Source organism: Puma concolor, chromosome A2 (genome assembly GCF_028749965.1).
Source record: "Puma concolor isolate L17-30 chromosome A2, mPumCon1.1.hap2, whole genome shotgun sequence".
Taxonomy (NCBI): Eukaryota; Metazoa; Chordata; class Mammalia; order Carnivora; family Felidae; genus Puma; species Puma concolor.
Genome location: NC_141668.1, coordinates 35,530,659 through 35,558,606, shown reverse-complemented (window position 1 = coordinate 35,558,606; position 27,948 = coordinate 35,530,659). Strand labels below are relative to the sequence as shown.

Below are 27,948 nucleotides of genomic sequence, written 5' to 3'. Positions count from 1 at the left end.
GGTTTTTAAAAAATTACTTTTTCAGTAAATCAAAACCTTTGACATGGCAATAGGGAAACATATTATATTAATAACATCACAAATTTGAAAGACATATAATAAAGAATTTATCATAAAATCTTTTCAATGAGGCAGAACATATTCCTCCAGACAATACTTAATTTCTGGTTAAGAAACATGAACTCCTGATCTCAGAAGTTTCTTTGAGGTGAGGAGCAATTGCCAGTGGTTCCTGTTATCTAAGGTTCTCCATTCTAGATTTTACTCACATCTCCACTACTGAGATCATAGAGACTGTAGTGGACTGTGCTCTGACCTTCCCTCATATATACTGCCCTTCACAGTAGCCAATATTCCCTGAAGAAAATAAGCAAACCAGTCAAAATATCAAAACATTTGAGAAAAATGACTATTTCAAAAGTAAAACAACATGCAGTGTGAGAAATAATATCAGAAGAAAATATTAAAAAATAAAAAGATCACATTAAACCAAGTTTCTTAAATTAGTCTAATGTACATTCTTAAAAAAAGATGTTCATAATAATTTATAATATGAGAACAAACAAATGTACAAATGGCCAAAGTGAATAACAGGAGGTTTGAAAATATAGTATTTGAAAAAGTGTTATAAAAATTATGGAATGGAAAAGTAGCATAATGAACACACTGAGAAAGGAATAATGGAATTTGTAAACTACAAAATCAAATTGAAGTAATCTTTCAGGAGGATGAAGAAAGGGATCCAGAAATAGAACATATGAGAAAAAAACCTAATCAGTTTGGAGGATAGATTTATTAGAAATATAATACAGATATTAGAAGTTTCAGAGAGAAAGAGAAATAAAACTGGAAGAAAGAAAATATGTTAAGAAATAATGGAGAAACATTTCTGATACACTTCTAATAGACAAAATCTATTATTTTATTGTATCTTATTTTATTATTATTTTATTTTGATTTAAAATTCAAAGGGTCCATAGAATGCCAAAGACAGATAGAAAAAACCTACACCCGGATATATTATAGTCAAATTTTAGAATATACAATGATAAAAAGGAAAATCTAAAAGCCTAAGAAGAAAAAAGAAGAGTATGTCCAAAGGAATAAGAGTCTGATTAACATAAGACTTTTCAATAGCAAAATTGAATGAAAGAGGAAAGTGAATCAGTATTTTTTAAATGTTGAAAGAAAAGAACTTAAAACATGAGTTTTTATATCCAGCCCAAGTGTCATTCACAAATGAGGCCATGATAAAAATATTCCTAGAGTCATAAAATACTTAAGAATGTTTTCCCAGAAAGACTAACATTGAAAACAATTTTGGATGAAGTACCTAAATAAAATAAATTTAAAATATATGCTTTAAGAATATGAAATAAAAATTATCAAATACCTTAGTAAGTGGTTGTAGGCCAAAAATGATGAAGAGAACCAGGTCAAAAATAAAGTGAAATATATAACCATGTAACTCAGTATTAAAATTTAAATAATATCTGTATGATTGAGGTGGAGTAAAAGAAACCAAAGGGTGTAGATGTAATTAAAAAGTACTGAGGAGAAATATGGGCACACTTAAATAATAATTTGAGAGAAACAGGTGGAAATATATCAACATAAATAGGTCAAAGCAAAAAGGCTGACAGTTTGGGTAATACAGTACAAGAGACACACCTACATAGTAAAAGGACACACAAAGGATTGAAAATTAAAGGATGGAAGACAATACAGCCAGCAAATGATAACCATAGAAAGCTTATGTAGTTATATTAATATTAGAGAAAATAGGTTTTAAAATTAGAAAAATTATGAGGGATTGAGAGATTCTATATATAATAGTGAGTTCAATTCCCCAAAAAGGCATTGTAATTATAAGTATTCATGCATATAGTAAAATAACCTCAAAATATGTGAAACAGAATGTTTTGAACTACAAGGCAAAATTAATGAATCCACTAATGCATTCGGAAATTTTGACATTTCTCCTCATTTTTGAAAAGTCAAACAGATAACGATAATCAGTCATGTTATGGAATTATTGAATGATAAAACTCAAATCTTGGCCTAATAGACATATGTACACTTCTATATCCAAAAAGTAGAGAATACACAATTTTCTTGAGTACATATGGAACATATAAGAATATAGATTATGAACTCAGTTAAGAAAAAACTTTCAGTGTATTTCATGGAGACCTGGATTTCTAAAATGCTTGGAAATTTTGAAATAACTCAAGGGTAAAGACAAAATCATGCTGGAACTTAGAAATAAATAAAAGATAATATAAATACACATAAAGAAACTTCTGGGATATAACAAAACAATGCTTTCAAGGAAAGTTATGCCTTTAAAAAGTAATATGAGAAAAAAAGATACAATTTTGAAATTTGATAAATTAAATAACATCTTCAAGAAGCTAGAAAAATAACCTAATAAGCCCAAATAAAGTAGGATAGATAATAAAATAAAAACATAAGTTATTGAAAAAATAAAAGTAGAATCCATAAGGCAAATTTTTTTTTTAATTAACAAGAATGGCATGTTTCCTGCAAGATTTATTAAAAAGAATGGAGAACAAGTAAATAATATTTCAAAAAGGAGGATATAACTAAGAGTACAAGTTGTATTTAAAAATAAGATCTTGGGGGTGCCTGGGTGGCTCAGTCAGTAAAGCGTCCAACTTCCACTCAGGCCATGATCTCCTGGTTTGTGAGTTCGAGCCCCACGTCGGGCTCTGTGCTGACAGCTCATAGCCTGGAGCCTGCTTCAGATTCTGTGTCGCCCCTCTCTCTGCCCCTACCATGCTCACGCTCTGTCTGTCTCTGTCTCTCAATAATAAATAAATGTTTTAAAAATTTTTTTAATTAAATAAATAAATAAATAAAATAAAAATAATATTTTCTCCCTGAGATAAGGAACAGGCAAGACAAGAATGTCTGCTTTCACCACTTGTATTCAACATAGTATTGGAAATTCTAGCCAGAGAAATTAGGCAAGAAATAGAATTAAAAGTCATCCAAAATGGAAAAGTTATGAGGAAAATGATCTTTGCTCATGGGTGACATGAATTAATATTTAGAAAAACCTGAGATTAAACACACACGTGCACACACACACACACACACGTGCACACACACACACACACAGCTCTTAGAGCTAAACAAGGAATTCAGCAAATTTGACTGATACAAAATCAACATACAAAATTCAGTTGTATCTTTATACACTAACAATGAACAATCTGAAAAGAAAATTAAGAAACCAATCCTATTTACAATAACATCAAAGAGAATAACATATTTAGTAATAACATTTACCCAAGGAGCCAAAAGACTTGTACACTGAAAACTAAAGAATATTGCTAAATGAAATTAAAGAAGACATGAATAAATGGAAAGACATCCTATATTCGGTGATCAGAAGATGTAATATTGTTAAGATGACAACAGTACCCAAAGTGATCTACAGATTCAAGTGAAACACTAAAGCATTTTTTGCAGAAAAAGAAAAACCCATTCTAAAATTCATATACAATCTCGAGGGTCCCCAAATAGCAAAAACAATCTTGAAAAAGGGCAAAGTTGGAAGACTCATACTTCCAGATTTTAAAGTGTTAAACAAAATGACAATAATCAAAGCAGTGTGGTACTGGCAGAAAGACAGGCAGAGACCAATGGAGTGGAATAGAGTGCAGAAATAAACCCTCAAATATACGGTCAATGATTTTGACAAAGGTGCCAAGATCATTCAATAGGGAAAGAACAGTCCCTTAACAAATGGTATTGGGGAAAGTGAATACCCACATGCAAAGAACAAAGTTGGCCTTTATCTTACATGACATACAAAATTTAACTCAAAATGGATCAAAGACCCAAACATAACTAAAACTGTGAAAGTTCTAGAAAAAAGATAAAGGAAAAATCTTCACGATAATGAGTTTGGTGATGATATTTTTGAATATGATACCAAAATCACAGGCAACCAAAAAAACCAGAATTTAGAGTTCACCAAAATTTAAAATTTTGTACATCAAAGCACACTATCAAAATAGTGAAAGATAATCCATAGAATGGGAGAAGCTATTTACAAATCATATAACTAAGAGATTAATAGCCAGATTAGATTGTTAAAAATTCCAACAACTCAACAACTATGGCAGCAACAACAAACCACCCAATTAAAAAAAAATGGACAAAGGATTTGAATAGACATTTCTCCAAAGAAGATCTACAAAAGTCTGATAAGCACATGAAAAGATGCTCAACATCACTAGACATCAGGGAAATATAAATCAAAACCACAATGCGATACCACTTCACATTCATTAAGACGACTGTTATCAAGAGAAAGGAAAATAACAAGGGTTGGTAAGGATGTGAAAATTAGAACCTTTGTGTATTGCTTCTAGGAATGATGCAGCTGTTGTGGAAAACAGTATGACAGTTACTCAAAATGTTAAACGTAAAATTACCATATGGCCAGCACTTCCACCTCGAAGTGTTTACCAAAAAGAATTAAAAGCAGAGACTTAAACAGACACTCATGTTCATAGAAGCATTATTCAAGGAAGCCAAAAGGTGGAAACAAGCTAATAATGACTGTCAACAGATGAAGGAATAAATAAAATGTGGTATATACATATAATGGAATACCATAAAGCTTTAAAAAGAATAAAATTCGGATATATGCTACAGCATGGATGAATCTTGAAAATATCATGCTAAGTGAAATAGGCCAGACAGAAAAGGGCAAATATGGGGGGTGCCTTGGCGGCTCAGTCAGTTGAGCATTGAGACTTAGGCTCAGGTCATGTTCCTGTGGTTTATGAGTTGGAGCCCTGCATCAGGATCACTGCTGTCAGCACAGAGCCTGCTTTGGATCCTCTGTACCCCTCTCTCTCTAACCCTCCCTTGCTCGTTCTCTCTCTCTCTCTCTCTCTCTCAAAAATATAATAAACATTTAAAAATGGGCAAATATTGTATAATTCCATTTATGAAAGTTACCTTTTAAATTTTTTTTTCAACTTTTTTTTTTGGGGGGGGGACAGAGAGAGACAGAGCATGAACGGGGGAGGGGCAGAGAGAGAGGGAGACACAGAATCGGAAACAGGCTCCAGGCTCTGAGCCATCAGCCCAGAGCCTGACGCGGGGCTCGAACTCACGGAGCGCGAGATCGTGACCTGGCTGAAGTCGGACGCTTAACCGACTGCGCCACCCAGGCGCCCCGAAAGTTACCTTTTAATAGTCAAATTCATGCAGACAAAAAGTAGAATAGAAGTTTACTAGGGACTTGGGACAGGAGGAAAGGAATATGTATTGCTTAATGGGTGCAGAATTTCTGTTTGAGATGATGGAAAAGCTCTGGAAATGGATATCGTGCTGGTTGCACAACATTATGAATCTACTTAATGCCACTGAATTGTACGCTTAAAGTGGTTACTGTGGCAAATTTTTTATGTACATTTCACAATAAAAAGATAATAAATTATATTACCTATAATAATTTGCCAATGATTTTGAATACTTAGGCAAAATGCATCAATTTCTAGAAAAATATTGTTTAGTAGAACTGGCTGAAAAAGTAATCAATAGTTTGAACAGTCTCATAATTACTGAAGAAATCAAAACAGATTTTGAACATCTTGCACAAGAAAATATCTGGACTAGATGGTTTTATGGGCAAAAGTGTTACATTTTCAAGAAACATATCATCCTAATTTTGAACACACATTTCCAGAAAATAGAGACAAGAGGGAATATGCACTAAATCATTCAGTCTGAAACCATACAAAGACATTATGAGAAAGGAAAATTTCACTCATGACTATAAATCTGAAGCAAAATATTACTAGCTAAATGAAGGGATGTACAGGCTTCCAGTGATGCAATGAATAAGTCATGGGGATGAAAGGCATAGCATAGGGGATACAGTCAATGGTATTATAATGGTGTTGTATGGTGACAGATGGTAGCTACACTTATGGTGAGCATAGCCTAACATATAGAGTTGTCCAATCACTATGTTGTACACCTAAAACTAATGTAACACTGTGTGTCAACTGTACCTAAATAAAACGTACAATAGCAATAGGAATCCAAGACAATATAAATAAGATATTTTGTCATAATAAAGTTGGGCTTCTCATAAATATATTTTATGATGTCAAAAAGGAAAAAAGACATCTATGATCATATCAATAGGTTCAGAAAAAAATCTGATAAAATTCAATCCTACTTATGATAAAATTCTAAGTGTTTGAAAAGATAATGAATTTCCATAACCCTAGAAAAATATAGATTTGCCTATGTTTAAAATCATGCTGCCCTTTAAGAAAATAAAATCTGGATCCAAGCATATTGTAGAAAACCTAAATAAGCTATGAAAATATTCATATATCCATTTATTCTTATTAGGCTACATATAATAAAGGACAACATAAATAATTTGACCTAAATTCCATATATGTTTTTCTGACTGTTTTGGCTTCTTCCCTCTTCATATACCATGTCCGATTTACCACCCAGTATGATTTTTTTCTTTAAATCATTTATCGTTTATATTTTCTTCTCTGTTCTCATGTATAAATTCTTCAGGATCCTAAACACAAATTATGTCCTTCCATCTAGTATCCCTTCATCCCTCTCAATTAATTCCCAACTTCCCCTCTCAGACCAACTCATGTTTTAAAAATACAACTTCCTTCTGATCTCTCCCAGCTCAAAAATCAAAAATCAAAAATTTCTCTCCCTTCTATCTTCCACATTAAGGTCAAACTCTTGTGTCTAGCTTTTGAAAATCTAATTAAGTGGCCCCACGTTATTTAGTCAACATTATTTGCCCCTATATACCATGTATATATATGGCATGCTTTCCAAAAATAGATTTCAGACTCCAGTGGGAGAGAGGGGGTGGAGGGAAAGAGTGTTGCCACAAGGACCATATGAATCTATATATTGGTAATTTAAAAAAAAAGATTGTAAAATACAAGCATTATCCTAACATATACTACGTCATAGATAATTGAGTATATATTATGTGCCAGATATTAAGCTAGTATGTTTCATAATAATAACAAATAACATTATCTCAAGTAATCTTTATAACAACTCTATGAGCTTGATGCTTCCCATTTTAAATATAAAATAATTAAAACTGAAAAATTAAATGACTACCTCAAGATCATGCAGTTGTATAAATAGAGGGCTTGGGTTTTAATCCTTGTTCTATCTGAAACAAAGGCTGGATTCGTACCTACCCCATTCTGGGTAGGTCCTTGCCTTAACACTTTTAATAGTAAGAAGTGAATTGAATATTTAAAAAGTTGGAAGCCATTGAACTATTTTTTTCTCAGTTTTATTCAAGTATCAAAATCCAACCTACTCTCTAGGGGCAGTCAACAGGCCAAACCTTCCCCAGCGTGCTCCTTCATGGCAGCCTGATTTATTTTTCTCTTCACCAAAACACTATAGGCCTAATAAACTGAACCATAAAATTAATAATTTAGTTTATATTTATTGTTTTACCCCTCTTCATTTATATTCACTCAGCAAGGACAGCACAATAGTATATAATACTTACCACGTTCGTGAAAATTGATTATTTATCTAAAACCCTGAGAATTTTCTGAAGGGGTGTGTGTGTGTATATGTGTGTATGTGTGTGTGTGCTCTGTGTGTGTGATATGTCTATCTCCCAGATAATCTCATTATAAATACAAAATAGGAAAGAAAATAGTGTATACATATCATTATATATTATATTTTCAGGTAGTTTTTCAGTATAAACACTAAAAGCCCAAAAAAAAAAAAAACCACCATACACCTATATATACACACCTGTATGTGTGTGTGTGTGTGTGTGTGTGTGTGTGTGTGTGTGATATCTGTAGATCTATGTCTATATCACATATTTAGTGTAAGTTTCATGGGAAACTGAGGGAATACTTGGAATTGTTTGGATCATCTATTTTTCTTTCCTGTGAAGACATTCACTAAAATGGTAAAAGTGGGCATGAGATTATCAGAATAACTGTAGACATAAAAAGAAGATAAACATCAGACATAAAGAAAGAACACTGTAGGGGAGCATATACCACACAATGTCTGCATACATAAAAAAACTGGCATTTAAAAGATTATTTTCTTTCTTTTGGGTATTTATTCATTTAAATGTAGTAAACTAGATTTTTCCAGTTTTAAGACACACACCATTGAATATCCTGCTTTATATTATTTGTGAAAGTAGGCTATGAGGTTTGAATGACAAACATTGAATAGGGAAGTCCCACTGAGTTATTATTATTTTTCTTCTATTATGAGTGAATACAAATAATGTGTTGGGCGGGAGTAGAAGATCCCTTGTCCTTGGCCAGCTGGCTTATAACTCAAGTAGAAAAGATAAAACACAAAACAGAGATGGTAACTTATAAATACTTTTGCATCATATACTTTATATGCATATAATCTATTTAGTACTAAATTAATAAAAATAGTTATTGATTTAATGTAAACACTGTAATAAATAATCACTGGAACCCTCATTTTTTGATAGAAAAATCATAATTAAACATTTTAACAACTTTTTTTATTAAAGAGACAAAAATATTTGTACTCTATCCAGAACACAAAAACTATCCTGTAAGTAAACAAGCTTGTCAATACAGCAGATTATATAATACACATTTCAAAGCTCAATTTCTACATACCTTATTTTACTATTAGTTTATAAAGTTTATATTCAGTATTTAAGGTGGTTTCATCCCCAAACGTTGAAAGAACTCCAAAATGCACTTGCTCACCAGTTTTAATTCTGAAGTGTCTATAACCTTCACAATAGCAATGGTTTTCTCTTTCTACTTCGTCATTTTCTTTTTCTTAAAACTTGCAAACAATACCTGAGAGAACTGTGCAGAAAACTCTGTGCCAAGGTGAACTTTGGCTCTTCCTTGGACTTTAAGACTAATCTGGTCTAGACTGTGATTGACAAAAGCTTGCTTGTTGATGTTATGCAGTTCTTTCAAGTTCCAACAAAGCACAAAGGGTTGTTAATATTTACTCAGTTCTCATCTCTGGAATGGTCTTGAACTATAACAGTTTACTGAGATTGCCAAATGCCACCAGCATTTACAGACACATGATTGAAAAAATAGCTATATATGATAAAATAAATGAGTTACTATGCACAACCACGTCTCTGAAGACAAGGGGTGAAACTAAGACCAATGGGTAGAAATTATAGGGAGACAGATCTAAACTCACAGACTACAAAATCAATCCTGGAGTGTGACAGAGAATCAGATCAGCCTAAGGTCCCTTCAAATCTTATGATTCTACAGTTCTAGGAAACACCTCGCTTCCTTCTGAGGCTGCTGGCACAGCAAGGTGGGTAGGATTGCTATTGCATCTGGTATCATACAGGACTGGATTCAAACCCTACCCTGCCATTCACTTAGTGTATAACTTGGGCAAATTACTGAACTTCTCTAAGCCTCTTTTCTCATTTATAAAGTGATAACAGGTAATACTAGATACTAGTCTCTATCCCATAGGTTTGTTGTGGTGATCAATGTAATTTTTCACACACACAAAAAAGCATTTTGCACAATCCTTGTCACATAGCAAGCACCCAAATCACAATGGCTATTATTATTGTTGTTATCCTTGCTGCTACTGATTTTTCTCCACTAAAAATTCTGAAATACTAATGTATAATGGGAACAATCTTTTCAATACCATGTGCAGATTTTAAAGTATTTATTTCACATGCATTTGCTGAACCTGTGAGGTGTTAGATATTGCGTTAGGTGCTGAGGATAAAATAATAAACAGGTTACTGCTCTAGGTTTCAGGGACACAGCAGTGAGCAAGACAGACAAAATTGTTATCTTCAAGGAGTTCACATTCTAGGGGTGAGAGCACACAATAAATAGGTGAATAAAATAATAATTCTGATCATAAGTGTCAGAGGGCATCAAAATAAGATATTGATTTAGGGAGTGATGAGATGGGGTCTTTTAGCTAGGCTGATTGTGGAAGGCCTCTCTACAAGGTGATATTGACTAAACATTGGGAGCATAAAGGGCAGCCATGTGAAGATCTGGGACAAATGTATTCTAAGCAAAAAAAAAAAAAAAAAAAAAAAGGAAGTTCAATGGTCCTAAAATGTTAGTATGCATGTCATGTTCAAGGAGCAGGAAGAAGGCCATTGAGGCCAGAGCCTAAAGTTAAAGGGAAGTGCTGACAATGGTAAAATGTCTGGCTTATTTTCTGAGGATTTCAGGAAGTTGACAGAATGTTAAACAAGGAGAAACAGAATCTGAGTTTTGCTTTGTGCAAATCATTCTGACTACTGTGTGAACAGCTGTAAAGGGGCAAGAATTAGCAGGGAAGTTAGGCTGGAGTCTGTCTCTGATGTCCAAGAGAGACTGGAAAAGTGATTTAGTAGAGGTGCTGATTTGAAGCTGTGAGGTTCAGGAAATCTCGGGTGTTAATCAGGACATACCAATAGATGTGGAGGTGTGGGAGTAAGAGAGAGAAGAAAAATGACTCTTTTGGAATGAGGGTTCTAGATGAACCAAAAGCAGATTTGGATGGGTGGGGTGGGGGGTGGACAAAAGCTTTCTGTCAGTCATGTTAAGTTTGAGATGTCTGTTGGAAGCAGAAAAGATGAGACGTAAGCAGTAGGATATACAAGTCTAACATATAGGGGAGAGATCTAGGCTGGGCAAGGGTTGAGATCACCTGTAGGATGTATAGATACATGAGAAAAGAGGGCTGAATTGTGAGTCTTGGAACACGTTAGCATTTAGACATCTGTTAGAAGAGAAACCACAATCAAGGTGGGTGGAAAACCAGAAAATGTGGTGCCACAGAATCCCAGATAGTACTTCAAGAAGGGAAAGTGGTGAACCATGGCAAATACCACTGAGAAGCCAAGACAAGTAAGGAGAACTTACTATTGGCTTCTGCTTTGGTTGGTTTTAAGAGCTCTTGTGGATTGTGAGAACAGCTCTGTTGGAGACTAGAAAACAGGAGGTGAGTATATGGATAAAGGGTGAAAATTGAAGCAGTAAGTTTTTTTTTAATGTGTGAGCAAATCAAGGAGGTTACTGGGTGGCTCAATTGGTTAAGTGTCCGACTTTGGCTCAGGTCATGATCTCACAGTTCCTTGAGTTTCAGCCCCATGTTGCTGCCCTTCTCCTGCTCGTTCTCTCTCTCTCTCTCTCTCTCTCTCTCTCTCTCTCAAAATAAATAAACATTTAATGAAAATTATGTGTAAGTAAATCATGAAAATAGTGTGGCAGCCAGAGGAAAAAATGTGTTCAAAGGGAGTTTTTGGTTTGGTTTTATTTTTAGGCAGTGTTATTAAAGATTAGTGTAATTGCTGATATTTATAATCCAATAGATCAGAATAGACTGATTGTATAGGAGAAGGAGTCACTATTTAGAGAAGGAAAGTCCTTGAGAAGGTAAGAAGAAGATCCAGGGCACAGGTGGTGGAATGGCTTTAGATTTTGAACTGGAGTAATTATTCTAACAGAAAAGATGACAGTAGAAATGAAAACAGATACAGGTGGTTTAGTAGAATTGGTGACGCCAAGCTAATGAATGAGTTCTCATACATTCGCTCTTTGAAATACGTTGTAAGAGAGAAATCAGCTGAGAAATAAAGAAAGGGCAATGAATTCTGGAGATTTGAAGAGAGAAAAGAAGGTATAAAAAATGGTCTCATTAACCAGGGAATAGCTGTGTATCATCTGGTGGTGGTGAAAACCCCTGTGGAATTTTGGTGATGTATCTGAGATGAGGACTATGAGCAATGTGGTGAAATTTTATCCATTAAGCTGCTCAGTTTGAGACATGGGGTAGGATGAGAGAGAAGTTTAATCAGGGTTGGGGTTTTGCCAAGGAAGTAAACTGAGGAACAAATGGGGATATGTTAGGAGTGTTTGCAAGAGGATTGGTTATAGTGCTTGATCAGACTCTAGACAGGTTAAGGACATTTTCATTGCAAGTGTGAAGTAGTAGGTATTGAAAATATTAGTGATAGAGTCCATTGATTTGAAGCTTGAAAAATTGGTGAAATAAGAACACTACAGTAGATGCAGTGAAAAAATAGAATGTAATGGTCAAAAAGTGTGAAACAAAAAAATACGATGGGATAGAAAAATGGTAATGACAAGATTTGGGATATCATCATGTGAGGGGAGGGCTAAGCAGGGAAGAAAATAAATACAGTGACTCTAAAGAGAATGAGAAACTGACAGGTTAGAGTGTTGACAAAAATCATGACTGACTTGGCTGAATGTTTCTTGCACTTTGTCTCTTTTTCAATGTAGTTTACACAGTTGTTGAACTAAGAAGTAACTGACAGGTGGGGCGCTTAGGCGGCTCATTCAGTTAAGCATCCAACCTCGGCCCAGGTCATGATCTCACAGTGTGTGAGTTCGAGCCCTGCGTTGGGCTTTCAACTCAAAGCCTGGAGCCTGCTTCAGATTCTGTGTCTCCCTCTCTCTCTGCTCCCCCCCCCCCACTTGCATTCTGTCTGTCTGTCTCTCTCTCTCTCTCAAAAATAAAAAAACATTTAAAAATTAAAAAAAAAAAAAAGAAATACTGACTCTAGTCACTAATCAGTCCCCATTCATTTCTGGATCAGAAAAACCTGGGCTAAATTGATCTGTGAAGACCCTGAAGTACTTCATTCAAGCTGGATAAATGTGAAGGAAGGACCACCACAAGTGGTCCAAGATTCCCCTCAGCAGATTCCAAGTTTCCCATCAACAGAAGTTATAGCATGACTTTTAGTTAAGCCTATATGCAGTGGTCCTGAGATAAATCTTAGCTAAGTGAGATCCGAGGTTTTCTGCCTATGCCACAGCAAAGGACTGATAAAATGGCCAACAGCACACTTAATAGACTGCCCCTGAGATTCTGCATATTTCTATGAGAACTAGAGAAAATACATGGAAAATACATGGAAAAGTGACCTTCACATAATAGGTGAGAAATTAATAATAATTATTTTTAGTTGATAAATATCTCACTTTTGAAGCTTACCATAATAGACATCTATTGTTTTAGCCTCAGTAGAATTCACTTACATTTATTTTCGTGACAACTCCTGCTCTCGTTCTTACTCTTAGTCCAGGTAATTTGTTGTGTGAGCTGCTCACACAGCTCTAGCATGGGCCCAAGACCCAGAGAAGTTGGCTCAGGAAGAGATACATGTCAGAAATTGTTCCAATAAGAATTATCCCAGAGATTTAGCTGGAACCAAGGGGAAAAGGTTGCCAAGCCTAACTGAATGTATCCATTAGGATGAATTTGGTTATAATAATCAGAAAATCCCAACACACTTGGCTTATAAAATAAAGGGAATAAATCTTACATAATGTGAAATCCACAGGTCAAAAATTCTACAGCGGGCATATAAAACAGCATTTTTTTGTATTTCTCTTGGCTTTTCTTCTCCCTTTTGTTTGTTTGGGTTTTTTTTCTTAGTTTATTTACCTTCCGGGCAATAAAATGACTATATAAGTCACATTGTCCTACAACATCATGGAGAAGCAAAAACCTCTTTCTTGGGTCTACTTTAAAGACTTACGAAAATTCCCAGAAAGCTGCTCAACATGTCAGAATTGCAACACAAGCCTATTCTTAAAACTGTCTCTGGCAGAGGAAACGGGGCCACCAGGATCGGCTGAAGTTAATCAGAAACTTCTCTTCCTTGTGAAGAAGTAGTTGTCTGCAAAAAAAATTGGGTTAGCAAGAAGGAACTAGGTGCGTACCTAGGGATAGGTTATGGTAGTGTTTGCTCAACGGCTGGGAATAAAGCCAGCACAGAAGAAAACAAAGGCAAAGTTATGGAGGGCTGCCCACATGTGATAGTCCTTAGGAATTTACACATGACATGAACCAATGAATTTCTTTCATGCTTAAGCCCCAGATGAGCCATGTTCTACCATCTGCACCAAAAGTTCACTGGCTAATAATAACGCTTACTCAAAGCATTCTTCTGGATCCATCAGGTCTGTATTTTCATTCATATGAACCATAAACGTCCTTTAGAGTTTCCTATCTCTGTTATACCAGCTATTCTTATACGTTCTCTTTTTCTCACCTCTTGTCTTTTCTTATGTTGTTCTCTTAACCTGTTACTTTTCTGCATTCACAGATACCTCTTAAAATCTTAACTATCCTTCATAACTATATTTCAAACATCATCTTTTCCTAAAGCATTTCCAAAAAAAATGTTGATTTTTATGGTTTCTCCTTCACTTGAACTGCAGAGCCACTCTCTGACTAGCATTTCAAATGTACCATGTAGGCTACTAAGTAAGATTTAATATAAAAAACAGCCTTGGAGATAAATATTTTTAATTATTCTTGTAATTCAGAAGAAAGCAAAGAGAGGCTAAGTAACTTGCACAAAGTCTAGATTAGACCCTGAGTTTAACACCGAGATCCACACTCTCCCTCCCTGTCTCTCAGGTACACTTCACTCCACTCCCCTATTATCATGTGGCTCCTTGACATGTGAATTGTGTCTTATTCAACTGAATTGCCTATGGTAAATGTATTACACTTTGCACATAATATGTATTGAATAAAGAGATTTGGTTAATTGAACTCTTTGGTTTTATGTGTAGATCTAGATTTATCAATGATTGCTGATGGGTCAACAGAGATATTTCTTTGTATAAGTATAGGTAGACCAGTAGTATCTATCTTTTTAAAAGTACATTCTGGATATCAAAAGCAAATTCCAGATAGTTATTGCCACCAATCTGTACTGAGTAAGCCATTTTGTGCAGCCTCTACAAAACACATAAGATAATTTGACAAAGAGAATGCTGCAGTATACAATTTTAATGAGTACCACATACAAAGAAAAGATTGTAGGAAATTAATATCATTTTCTGAAACCCAGAAGTTGAATACTGGTTAAGAAAATAGCATGTTCATGCTGTGAAATTAGACAGGGAGAAATTAGCATTAATAATATATTTATCTAGAGAATTAGTCAGATTTCATGTAACTGTGCTGCTTGAAATCTGAAGAGAGAAGAGATAGACTTGTCAGTCCATCCAAAAAATAAATAAAATAAAATAAAATAGGGGCGCCAGGGTGGCACAATCAGTTAAGCCTCTGACTCTTGATTTCGGCTCAGGTCATGATCTCATGGTTTGTGAGTTCGAGCCCTGTGTCCAGCTCTGTGCTGACAGTGTGGAACCTGCCCCTCTCTCTGCCCCTTCCCACCCCCCGCCCCTGACTTCCCAAAATAAATAAATAAACAAAAAATAATAATAAATAATAAAATAAAAATTAAACCTGCAAAAATACAAGGTTTTAAACCTCATTTGACCTTTGTCAGACAATGCCAGTGTTAGTGACCTGTTTTAAAGTGGAGGTCCTGCATACCACAGAAAAGGAGGAAAGAGATACTTCTATCTTTGGATAGTCTATCTGGGAAAGAAAAAACAGAAAATAAAACGGGGTGCTTTCTCAATTTTCTTTTATGATTTTAAATTTAAATGTTCATCACTAACATATCCCAGCTCATTTATTTACTGACAAAAAATCATACTACACAATATAGTCACAATTCACTTTCTTTAAAATTTTTTTTTTCAACGTTTATTTATTTTTGGGACAGAGAGAGACAGAGCATGAACGGGGGAGGGGCAGAGAGAGAGGGAGACACAGAATCGGAAACAGGATCCAGGCTCTGAGCTGTCAGCCCAGAGCCCGACGCGGGGCTCGAACTCACGGACCGCGAGATCGTGACCTGGCTGAAGTCGGACGCTTAACCGACTGCGCCACCCAGGCGCCCCAGAATTCACTTTCTTTAAATGAAATGTTTAAAACAACATCTCAGTCACAATCTCTCATATTTTGTCTCATTTTTCTAAAAGGTCTAAAATCATAAGAAAACAAACCAACAATAACCCTTCAAATATGTGGAAAAACCTTGCACACCCTTTACAAATGACGTTTTTAGTGATTAATAAATAAGGGACGAGAAGGCAACAGCAATCAAACCAGGAGATAAGATACCATCCCTTCATTACATATCATTCCAGGAATTTGTGCTGATTGCAACATAGACATCTGTCTACATGCCTTAAAGTAGGGTGAGGCCTGTTCTACTTTTCGTAAGTTCATCTTTGATCTCTAGTTATTAGGTCTGAAGCGAAGTCAGATTTTTTATAGTTATAATATTTTTCTTGTCTCTACAAGGTGTAGAGCCCTCTGAATCTGACAGTTGTTAGTCATGGTAAAATAATCCAAATTTAGCCATTAGCTTATGAGAGTGTTTTGATTATATGCTGTGTTTCAGGAAATCTGAAGATTAAATTACTCATTGAAAATGCTGTAATATAGATTACATATATAATTAGATGGATGTTTATAGGGATTAGATAGATAGATGGAATATCACAATGTTATTCCTAAGTAACATTATATAATCTTTTTTTCTGCACCAATAGATATTTTCTACTATTCATCTGTTATCTTATGTCTTTTTCAAAAGCGTAGGAAAAAAACATTTACTAATCAAATTAAATTTATTTTTTATATTATCAGATGCTACTATTTATTTTGGTCTCACTGACCTCCTCAAGTCTGGAAACACTTACTGTTCTTTGCATTAGCAGAGGAGAGTCTGTTCCTTCCTCTTTAAAACTCGATTCCATACCGATTATATCCTCAATAACGTCTTCCATCTAGCAAAATATATAATACATTTAGAATACTGTGCATAATGAGAAGAGTTGTGCTTCAGCCTGAATTCAGAAAGAAAAAAATTAGCAATCTTTTAAAGTTTTTAAGAATATTTAAATTAAGGTTATATGTATATCAAAACCGAGAATATTTTAGAACTTAAAATGAAGTAATCCTGACACTCTTTGATCTGTGTTGCTTTCCCATGAATTTGCTTCTACTACCAGCTGGCAGGTGATGGCTGGGCAAATCACCCTGGGCTAGTCCCTTGGAAATCAGTATCTATATAAATAGACTGGTTATCATGAAGTGCCTCAAGCCAGAGCCCATGTACTTAACATGTAGAGAGATGACTTCCTATAACTTTACTTTCCTTTTGAAATGTTTTGATTGCATCTTACAGGTAGATATTCAAATATCAGTGGTCATGCCAGCCAATTGGTCCACATGGATACAGAATATATGGAAAAATGTTACCTAACTTTCCCTAATGGCTAATAACCCTAACAGCAATAACGACAACAATAATAATCACTGACATCTTAAATCGTAACAATGGCAAACACATATAGAGTGGGAGACATGCCAGGCACTGTTCTGTGTGCTTTGCATACATCAGCCCATTTAATCTTCACAAAAACTCTGAGAAGTGGATGCTATCCTTACCTCCATTGTACAGATGAGGAAACTGGGAGAGGAAAAAATGCACAATAAATTATTCCATGATACAAAGCCAGTGAGTGACAAAGACAGGATTGAAATCCTGGAAATCTGGCCCTAAAGTCCTAACTTAAATCAGTTTTTCCACTCCTTTCTCAATTCCATTCTAAAATATCTTCCTTCCCTTCTCTACTTTAGCTGGAGAAGACTGTAAACGCTTGTATTTTAAAAATACCATGCTTGCCCCCTACTTTTCTCTCTAGCTGTAGCTCTCCTCTCTCCCACTATATTCGCTTTAGTGACATTTCAAAATATGATGTAAACTCAAAGATAATGAGAATGCTGAATTTATACACTGTAGCGCTCTTAATTTCCAAAAACTTGTGCAGAAACAACCAGGACTTAACTTGGTGAGATGTATAAAAATATTTTATGATTCTGTTAATTTTATCATCAAAGCGTGATTTCTGAGAACCTTAGAGAATTAAATATTCAGACTTCTACTAAGATACCTTAAAGTTGATATGCCAAAAAATCAGAACACTATTTAATATTAATTTAACAAAGATTTGTTGAGCAATACTTATTGCAATACCCTGTTGTAAGCACAGGAGCTGTAAAAGGAAACAGCACAGAGTCTCTGCCCTCCTGGAGCCCTAACTCTAATGAGAAGACAGACAATAAACAGCTTAATAACAAACAGCGGCCTGAAGAAATTAACGCAGGTGGGGAGAGAGCTTGATGGGAATGAATGTTATTTTAGAAAATGGTCGGAGGAGGATTTACGGATATTTGAACGAGGACATGAAGAGTGTGGGGAAGGACAGTCCTTGGAAAGGAAGCAAAAAATACAAAGACCCTAAGATAGGAACATATATGTTCAGAAAGAATGTTGGTCAGTGGGAATGGAGCAAGAGTCAGGTTTGAGATGAAGTTGAAAATTCGGCCCTCTAGGTTGGCCAGTGGTCTCCATCAAAAATTTCTGCAAGTATAGGAATGTCCTGCACTGTCCTGCATATAATGGCTACTGAGCACTTGAAATGTAGCTAGTTTAACTGAGGAATTAAATCTTTTTTTCTCAAGTTTTAATTTAAATTTTACTTAGTTAACATGAAGTGTAATATTAGTTTCAGGAGTAGAATTTAGTGATTCATCACTTACATATAACACCCAGTGCTCATCCCAACAAGTGCCCTCAATACCCCTCACTCATTTAACTCATCCACCCACCCTCCCCTCCAGCTAACCTGTTTGTTCTGTCATTAAGAGTCTGTTTTATGGTTTGGCCCTCTTTTTTTTCCCTCCTATGTTCATCTGTTTTGTTTCTTAAACTCCACATGTGAGTGAAATCATCTGGTAGTTTTCTTTCACTGACTGACTTGTTTCATTTTGCATAATACTCTCTAGCTCCATCCACATTACTGCAAATGGCAAGATTTCATTATTTTTTATGGCTGAGTAATATTCCATTGTATTGAAATAGAGGATATAGACATTGATATAGATCTATAGCACATCTTCTGTATCCATTCATTTGTCTCAATGAACACTTAAGTTCAGGAATTAAATACTTAATTTGATTTAATTTTTAAAGATTCTATTGAATTTGAATTAATTGAAAATTAAATTTAAATAGCCACATGTGGCTAGTGAGTACCATATTCAAGAGTGCAGCTTTTGACTATGGTCTGCATTTCATTTATCTATTTTTTTTTTTTAATTTGAGTATAGTTGACACACACACTGTTACATTAGTTTCAGGTGTACAACACAGTGATTCGATGAGTCTATATGGTAGGCTATGCTCACTACAAGTACAGCTACCATCTGTCACCATACAACACTATTACAATGCCATTGACAGTATTCCCTATACTCTGCCTTTTACTCCTGTGACTTATTCATTCCAAAACTGAAAGCCTATACCTTGCACTCTCCTTCACCCATTTTACCCATCCCCCACTCCCATTTCCTCTGGCACCCATCAGTTTGTTTTCTGTATTTATAAGTCTGATTCTGCTGTTTGTTTGTTTATTTGTTTGTTTTGTTTTTAGATTTCACATATGGTCTGCACTTAACATATTATTCCATGTGCATCAAGAGATCTTTAAAGGACCTAGGATAATAAATATGCATATTTTATTCCTTTTGTTTAGTACATTCTGTGAAAGCTTTAAAATATATTCTTGATTGTCAGTAAACTCAAAATTTAATTTCATGATATTTCTCTCATTCATGTTTACTGTTTCATGGACAGCAAATTTGTACTGAACAGATGTAAAGAAGACCAGAGGAAAGAAGGATGCTAAACACAATTCATGGTAAATGCTTTTCTATTGGGAACTTCTAATATTTTCACCAAAAATTATATATATCATTTATCTCTTCTCTTTCTGGAAACTTACATCACAAATGACCCACTCTCTTGCATACTAGACATGTCTAGAGGCAAGGGAAAAATAAGCAAACATGAAATTGGGACCTCATCAAGATAAAAAGCTTCTGCACAGCAAAAGAAACAGTCAAAAAAACTAAAAGGCAACCAATGGAATGGAAAAATATATTTTCAAATGACATAACAGATAAAGGGTTAGTATCCAAAATCTATAAAAAACTTATCAAACTCAATACCCCTAAAAAACCAAATAATTCAGTTAAGAAATGAGCAGAAGACATGAATAGATACTTTTCTGAAGAAGACATCCAGATGGCTAACAGACACATGAAAAGATATTCAATAACACTCATCATCAGGGAAATACAAATCAAAACCACAATGAGATACCACCTCACACCTGTCAAAATGGCTAAAATTAATAACTCAAGAAACAACAGATGTTGGCAAGGATGGGGAGAAAGGGGAACCCTTTTGCACTGCAAACTAGTTCAGCCATTCTAGAAAATAGTATGGAGCTTCCTCAAAAAGTTAAAAATAGAACTACCCAATGACCCAGCAATTGCACTACTAGGTATTTTTCCAAAGGATATAAAAATGCTGATTTGAAGGGGCCATGCACTCCAATGTTACTAGCAGCATTATCAACAATAATCAAATAATGTAAAGAGCCCACTCCCTCAAAAAAAAAATAAATAAATAAATAAACATTAAAAAAAAGGTTGAGGGGAGCCTGGGTGGCTCAGTCGGTTAAGTGTCTGACTTTAGCTCTCATGGTCCATAGGTTCAAGCCCCACATTGGGCTCTGTGCTGACAGCTCACAGCCTGGAGCCTACTTTGGATTCTATGTCTCCCTATCTCTCTGCCCTTCTGCTGCTCATTCTCTCTCTCTCTCTCTCTCTCTCTCTCTATCTGTCTCCCTCTCTCCCCTGTAAAAATAAATAAATACATAAACATTAAAAAAAGAGCCCAAATTCAATCAACTGATGAATGGATAAAGAAGTAATGGCATATATATATATATATATATATATATATATATATATGTAATGGCATATATATATATATATATATATATATATATATATATATATATTACTGGGCAATCAAAAAGAATGAAATCTTGCCACTTGCAACAATGTGGATGGAACTAGAGTATACTATGATAAATGAAATAAGTCAATCAGAGAAAGACAAATATCATATGATTTCATTCATATGTGAAATTTAAGAAACAAAACAGATGAATATAGGGGAGGGGAAGAAAAAATAAAATAAGATAAAGACAGAGGCAAACCATAGGAGACTGTAGTATAGGGAACAAACAGAGTTGAGGGAGGGGAGGTGGGTGGGGGGGATGGACTAGATGGGTGATGGGCATCAAAGAAGGCACTTTTTATGATGAACACTGGGTGTTATATGTAAGTGATGAAAAGAAAAATAATACCAAATGATCATAAATTCATTTACACCTCAAAATATCCACAGCAACAATTTGTCAGAATTCTACAGAAAAATAAAGCAATAATTGCAGTTAAATATTTGAACTCACTTCTCTCAAAACCACAAATTTGAATTTAGTCTTCTCTTCACCTACTCTTTAGGACAGGCCTTGAGTCTTGTCATCCTGTAAACCACTCATTTCTAAAATCTTAAATTCCATTATCTCACTCATCAAAATGCAATCTTCCTTTTAGATGCAGTCTAGACCCTGTTGCAAATCAACTAAACAATTTTCAGTTTAGGACCGTCTATGTCTTTGCCTTGTTATCTTTCTGCCTAGCCATCCTAAACATCTCCACCTTCTGTCAACTCTGAATTCAAGGTGGTAGAATGATTTCTGCCCACCATCCTACTGACATTCCTTTTGTTGCCATTTTCTTGACTGCTTGACTGCCAAATTCAATAGATATTTACCAGCTTTTGTTTTACTAGACTCAGCTACCAGAGCATTTAGATCATTCCTTCCTTCTTTAAACTAACTCTTTGGCTTCGAGGACACTACACTCGCTATCTTTTTATTTTACCTTTACAGCCCCTCTTCTCTGACCACCCCTTAAATATTGTTGATGGCTCAATCCCGTCCTTTCTTCACAGCTCTCATGAGCTTTCTTTCTCATTTGAGCTTTCAAGTACTCCCCACATGCTGACAAGTCTCAACTATTTTCCTCCAGTCTGGACTACTCTCCTCGGGGAAAACTGGGATCTCTAGCTGTCACTAGCATCTCCACATGGTGGTCTCCCAGATACCTCAACTCTAACATGTTCTAATAGAGGGTCTCATCCCCTCTCACTGCATTATAGAAATAACCTCCCAACTGGTTTTCTCCCTCCAGGACCCCCCCCTACATAGCTGACAATGATATTAAAGTCAAATCCAATTATGTCACCCCAAACCCCACATTGAAACCTTTCACTCTATGCTGAGCATAGAGTGCCAACCTTTCCGTGATTTGTCCATTGCCTATATCTCTGGTGTCACCTTTTGCCACAATCTGCCTACTCTTTTTCTGCTCACCTCATTCTCTTCTGTTCCCCATCTTTATTCTTCACTGGTGCTATCTCATCTAGCTAAATGCCCCACTAGCCACTTTCTCTGACTAAGTTTTACTACTGACATTTCTGAATAAGAACAGCACTTTCATGCTCCTATTTATACCATTGTCCTTTCTACATAATATCATAATTATTTGCTAATGTTTTTTTTTCTCTCCCCTTCAACTTATACTTCCTACGAGATACAACAGATAAGAAAACAAGACAATGAATAATTAAAATGTAGCATGTGCTGTGAAAATGCTATGATTAGTGCAATTTTTGTCCATATGATATAGGTATTGCCATGAAAAGGCAGAGAATAAGCATTCTTCTACACAGAGAACCACCAGTAAAAGCACCTTAGAGAAGAAACCTGAAATGGATTTTGAAGAGTTACAATTATCTAGCAAAATGCTGGAGACTGAATGAGTAGTTGGCAAAGAAAGGACAGGAGAGGAGAGAACCTGGGCCACTAGTGAGAATCACTAGTGAACCCATATGACTGAAGCACAGAGTGGCATGCGGCCGCCAAATGATAAATCTGGATCAGGAGGCAAGGGTTAAGTGTGGAAGGGTCCTGTGCACCATGAGTACAAATTTGGATTTTATCCTGGAAAGGCCCAGGATAAAAAGGAAAAAAAAGCTTCTTTTGATTTTCTATTTCATTGTCTCAGAAACCATTCGTCATCATCAAGTTACTCCTAATACCAACCCCCAAATCCTGAATCTAAGGATGCTCTACACAGACTTATTCTGTGGTAACTATATTTTCTGAGGTCTTCTCTGAATTAATGAACTGCTCTCTGATGTCATAGGAAGACAAGCTTAGGAGAAAGAAACACCAAAGGATGGCAACAGCCACTCTCTCCCGAGCCCCCACTCTGCCTTTGTGTTTGGAACTTTAAAAATGCAAGCATCAAAACAACTCTTCAAGTCGTAGAAATGCTGGGAAGGTTAAGGATTGAGACCACGCGGCTAGTAAGTGGTAGCTCTAACCCCATACGGTCTGACTCTAAAGACTGCACACTTGCTGCTTTGTGACATGGACGCCTAGCACGAATCAAAGAATATTAGGAAATTGCAACAACATAGGATACATCTTAGCTATGAAAGATAACAAGACCGTGAATGGTGGCCAGATGTGAAAATGCGCACTTGATAAGCCGAATCAAAGAGAACACACTCTGATTAAAACTATAACACACTGGATAACATTATGATTAGACATTAATGACAGAAGAAACTTTATATACCTAGTTGAAAATACAACGGTTTAAAAAAATAGGAAAAAATCTTCTGTAGCCAATATGCACATCGCCCCTAGAACTCCACACCTCTTGAGGCTTTCAACCATTCCAGACATGCAACTTTGACACCATCGAAAAGACCACTACGATCAAATAAATTTCCTTGAAAACGTGAAAAATTATAAAAGAAAAAGTAACCTGTGTGTCTAGAGAATAAAAACATTTACTAAGAAAAACTGAGAACACTGATATATGTTACTTATCCTTTCTTATTTTTTAGAAAACGTATTTCATAAGATACATGATAAGATAATTTTCTGGGTTTTGCCTAGGACTGGCATATGCATATCCTTTGGGATTTTTTTCCCCTTTAGAAATCAATCTTCTGCACCATGAAATGAACTTGGGAAGAAGGGGGTTATAAGATAAATTGTATTGGTTGAGTTCTAATATTTACTATACAGATGATTTTCATCCTACATATATTTTTATGATCTTCTTAGAGTGAATAGAAAACCTACCTCTACATTCACTTTTTTAAACAAAATTCCTTAGATATCCACTACTGAGAAGTTTAAGTAAATATACATGTAAAGATTTATGCTCAGCTTTGGATTTCAAAGACTCCTGTTTTATGGTTGTTTTATATTTATTAAACAGTCTACCAGATCCTTATTATTTTCCCTTTTCCAGATTAAAGTAAAATTGGCAAAAAATGAAATCTTCCTCTGTCACTTGTAATTCACATAATGGGATACTGAGCATTACTCTTTGGTGACTGGAGGCTACAGACTTAATAGCTAAAAAGCAGCAACCTGAAATCAGTAATCATCAGGAATGTAGATTGGGAGATTAAACGTGGGAGATCATAGGATCATGGCTCCATCTAACAAATCAAATGGAAAAAAAGAAAAAGAAAGGAATAGAAATTTCAGCTATGAATGTAGTTTTCTGCAGTGAGATATTAAAAGAAGTCTTTTTCCCCAGGTCTAGTGGTTTGTCAGTTCAATTAATTCTTCAGTACTTTTTGAAGATTCGTTCATAAGCAGGTCACAATAAATATAAACCCCATGACATCACACATTTTTATTCATTTTGTATCCCAGGCACCTCTAAATTCCTGTAATTTAGTAAATGGTAGACATGTATTTGTGAAAACTATAAATGAGTAAATAGTTAATAGTAAGAAATCCAGATACGATTCCATAAAATGTTAAGTGCAATAAGCTTTTTAGTCTTATTTCGGAGCACATATTGACTGCTGTTTAAAAAACTTCTTCCTATTTTATTTTAATGGGTATTTAAGATAATATAACTATTGATAAATATTTTAACTAAATATACCAGGAAATCTTTACAGAGCTAAATGTCTCTAATATAAATTACTGTTAGAGCTTAGTTTGACTCACACTGATACATAACTGAAATCAGTATTGAAAAATGAGTTGTTATATTTTATTATGCATAGTAATTAAGATGTGCATAACTAACTATTATATATGAATCCATGAAGACATCCCTTGTGTTAAATGCATTTGAATTTGGAATGTTTACTATAAAAATGTAGACTTCAATTTCTTTACATTTTTTCTCAAAACCTGATTATAGGTTTTCATAAGTAGCTATTAGACATACATGCCATTCCACATTGTCATCTTCTTTCCCAAGAGTTAGTAACTTGGTGAGTGGATTTCCAGTAAGGCCAGTGTCACTCTCGGGAGAAGGGTGCCCATGCTGTAGCAGAAGCGCACTGCTTGGCGTTGGAGGCTGTGACCGTTTAAGAGTCTGGTTGACGATTTGGTAGTCAAGGGTCATGAAGGGTTTTACTTGTCTCTGCACTTTCTGTAGCTGGGACTTCGCAGGACTTTCCAGGTGTGCTGAGACCTACAAAATAGAAACAGAACAAACGTGTGGTAACATTTGGTGAATTCGAGTTCCACCTTCAACAACTGAATTATGACAGACACACCACAATATCTGCTTCTCTCAAATTTATGATTCGTGCTTCTGTCATAATTTATACAAGATACTAGTAGGTGATAGTTTTTAAGAAGTAATTTAAACTTACTAAAATATTTTTAGTGCTAATTCATTTTTTAAAGAATAGCCCTCAAAATAATATGCAGCCGAACCAAAATTTGGAATAAACACATAAGCCCCGATACTTTTTGAGGTTCCAGAAAAGAAAGCCTAAAATAATACAAGGAAAATATAGCTGATTCACTATTATTAATAATTTTCATATAATATGTATTTTCTGGATTTTTTATATTACAAATAATATTCTATGGGACGTAATCACAACTATTTTTTATTAAATATATATATGTATATTTACGTTTGTTTATTTATTTTGAGAAAGAGAGAGCAATGGGGGAGGGGCAGAGAGAGAGAGGGAGAGAGAGAAAATCCCAAGCAGGCTCTGCACTGTCGATGCGGGGTCGAACTCACAAGCGGTGAGATCATGACCTGAGCCAAGACCTTTAACCGAGTGAGCCACCCAGGCGCCTCATTATTTTTTTTTAATATTTTATTATTTATTCTTGAGAGACAGAGAGAGACAGAGCGTGAGCGGGGGAAGGGCAGCGAGAGGGAGAAACAGAGTCTGAAGCAGGCTCCAGGCTCTGAGCTGTCTCCACAGAGCCCTACGCAGGGCTTGAACTCACAAGCTGTGAGATCGTGACCTGAGCTAGTCGGAGGTTTAACCAACTGAGCCACCCAGGTGCCCCTCAGGGGCCTCTGCTCCAAGATGGAGCAGAACTAGAAATATATATACTAAATATGAAATGTGATTCTTTATGGGTGGTGAATATGTAGGTGACTTTTTTTTTTTTTTACTTTTCCATATTTTTTAAAGTTTCTGTGCTAGACTTATTTTTATTTTTAAAAATCTTATTTTTAGGGGCATCTGATTCGATCTTGATCTTAGGGTCATGAGTTCAAGCCCCAGTATAGAGTTCCATACATTAATTAATTAATTAATTAATTAACAAATAACATCTTATTTTTAAACCTTTCCATATTCTCACTTAACAATAATCATGTAGAGTACTATGAATTGAAGGAACCATTCAGAGAAAAATCTAACCAGTGTCATGTGTCAACTAAACAACTATCCAGTATTTTGAAAGCCCTTTTCAAAACACAGCCTTAAAATTCTGTTAGTTATCACAGTTAACGATTTAACATTAATTGCACAAGGGCAATTGTAAGCATTTCAAGCTTTTCCTGTAAAAGACTCTGAAAGTAGTATTGCCTGCCTGTCCTCTTTATATTTACTATGCTGTGATGTGGCTTCTAATACATTTTCCTCAAGTGGCCTATATATAAACCTATTTAATATTTCCCTCATGTTAAACAATAGTAAAGACTGCGGTACAGTGCTTATTTTTCCTTTTATTTCAGCGACACAAACTACTCCTTAAATCCCTTAACATGCATTAGCTCAGATAAATAGCCTTTACAAAGTATTTTGCATTTAAATTAGCTGGTTTGGGGTACAATATTGTAGTAGTTACTTTAGTTTAATTCTGTTATGCTGACATTTTTAGCATTATTTTAATTGTACCTCCATAAAATAATTTTTCAGTCATATAAAAAAGATTAAGATTGGTAATAAAGATTACACATATTACTAATTATATTGCTATGAGCTTTAAAGTTGTAAAATAACATTTCATTAAAATGCCAGTGGTAATTTTTTTAGGGTAGCTATTTAGATTATTTTACAGTTTTAGTTAATCCTTCTTAATCTGCATATACACACAAAATATACATTATAAATAGCATCTTCAGATTTACAAATCATACAATGTGACAGAAGACTAAAGAACATTGTATACCTACCAATGAAAAATACCTCCTGTTCTGAGAAAAGTATGTTGAATCAGAATTTACAACGTTCATTAACTAATTCATTTTTCACTTTGCATCCATTGACTCTAAGCCTTCATTAGAGTACTTATTGCATTTGGTGTTACATCAAGAATACAAGAGAAGTCGTAAATGTGATCCCAGGGCTCTACAAGCTTATGATCTAGGTGGGTAGTATTAATATACAATTACAGTAAAAATACTAATACTAATACTAATACTAATAATATGCAACAGGTATCAGGCACTGTGCTAAGCTATTTACATTCATTATTTCATTTAATCTTTGTTACAGCCTTAGGAGGGAAGTATCATTAGTATCCTCACTGCACTAGGTAGATGAAGCCACTGAGACAGAGAGATGTAATAACATGCCTCCTCTCACTCTGCTAGTAAGGGATGGAGCTGGAATACAGAACCTGCCTTCTTAAACACTATGCAATCTTGGCCCTTGAATAAATAATTGAAGTGACTAAAGTGCAAAGCCAAAGCTTAGGGTTGCGTACAATGAAT

General features: G+C 35.1%; 1 protein-coding gene across 5 annotated transcripts in view; it reads right to left on the bottom strand.

Annotated features, from left to right (window-relative positions):
* The window catches only part of TFEC (transcription factor EC), a 189,543-nt gene that overhangs the window by 23,204 nt on the left and 138,391 nt on the right, over positions 1-27,948 (bottom strand). For 3 of the 5 annotated variants that reach the window (XM_086691945.1, XM_086691954.1, XM_025929774.2), the window contains 2 exons: positions 25,198-25,446; positions 16,638-16,724 (listed from right to left, as the gene is read on the bottom strand). In XM_086691945.1, the coding sequence (XP_086548071.1) occupies positions 16,638-16,724; positions 25,198-25,446 (336 nt within the window). The remainder of the gene's footprint in view (positions 1-16,637; positions 16,725-25,197; positions 25,447-27,948) is intronic. The other 2 variants (XM_086691959.1, XM_086691969.1) reach the window with 1 other exon arrangement.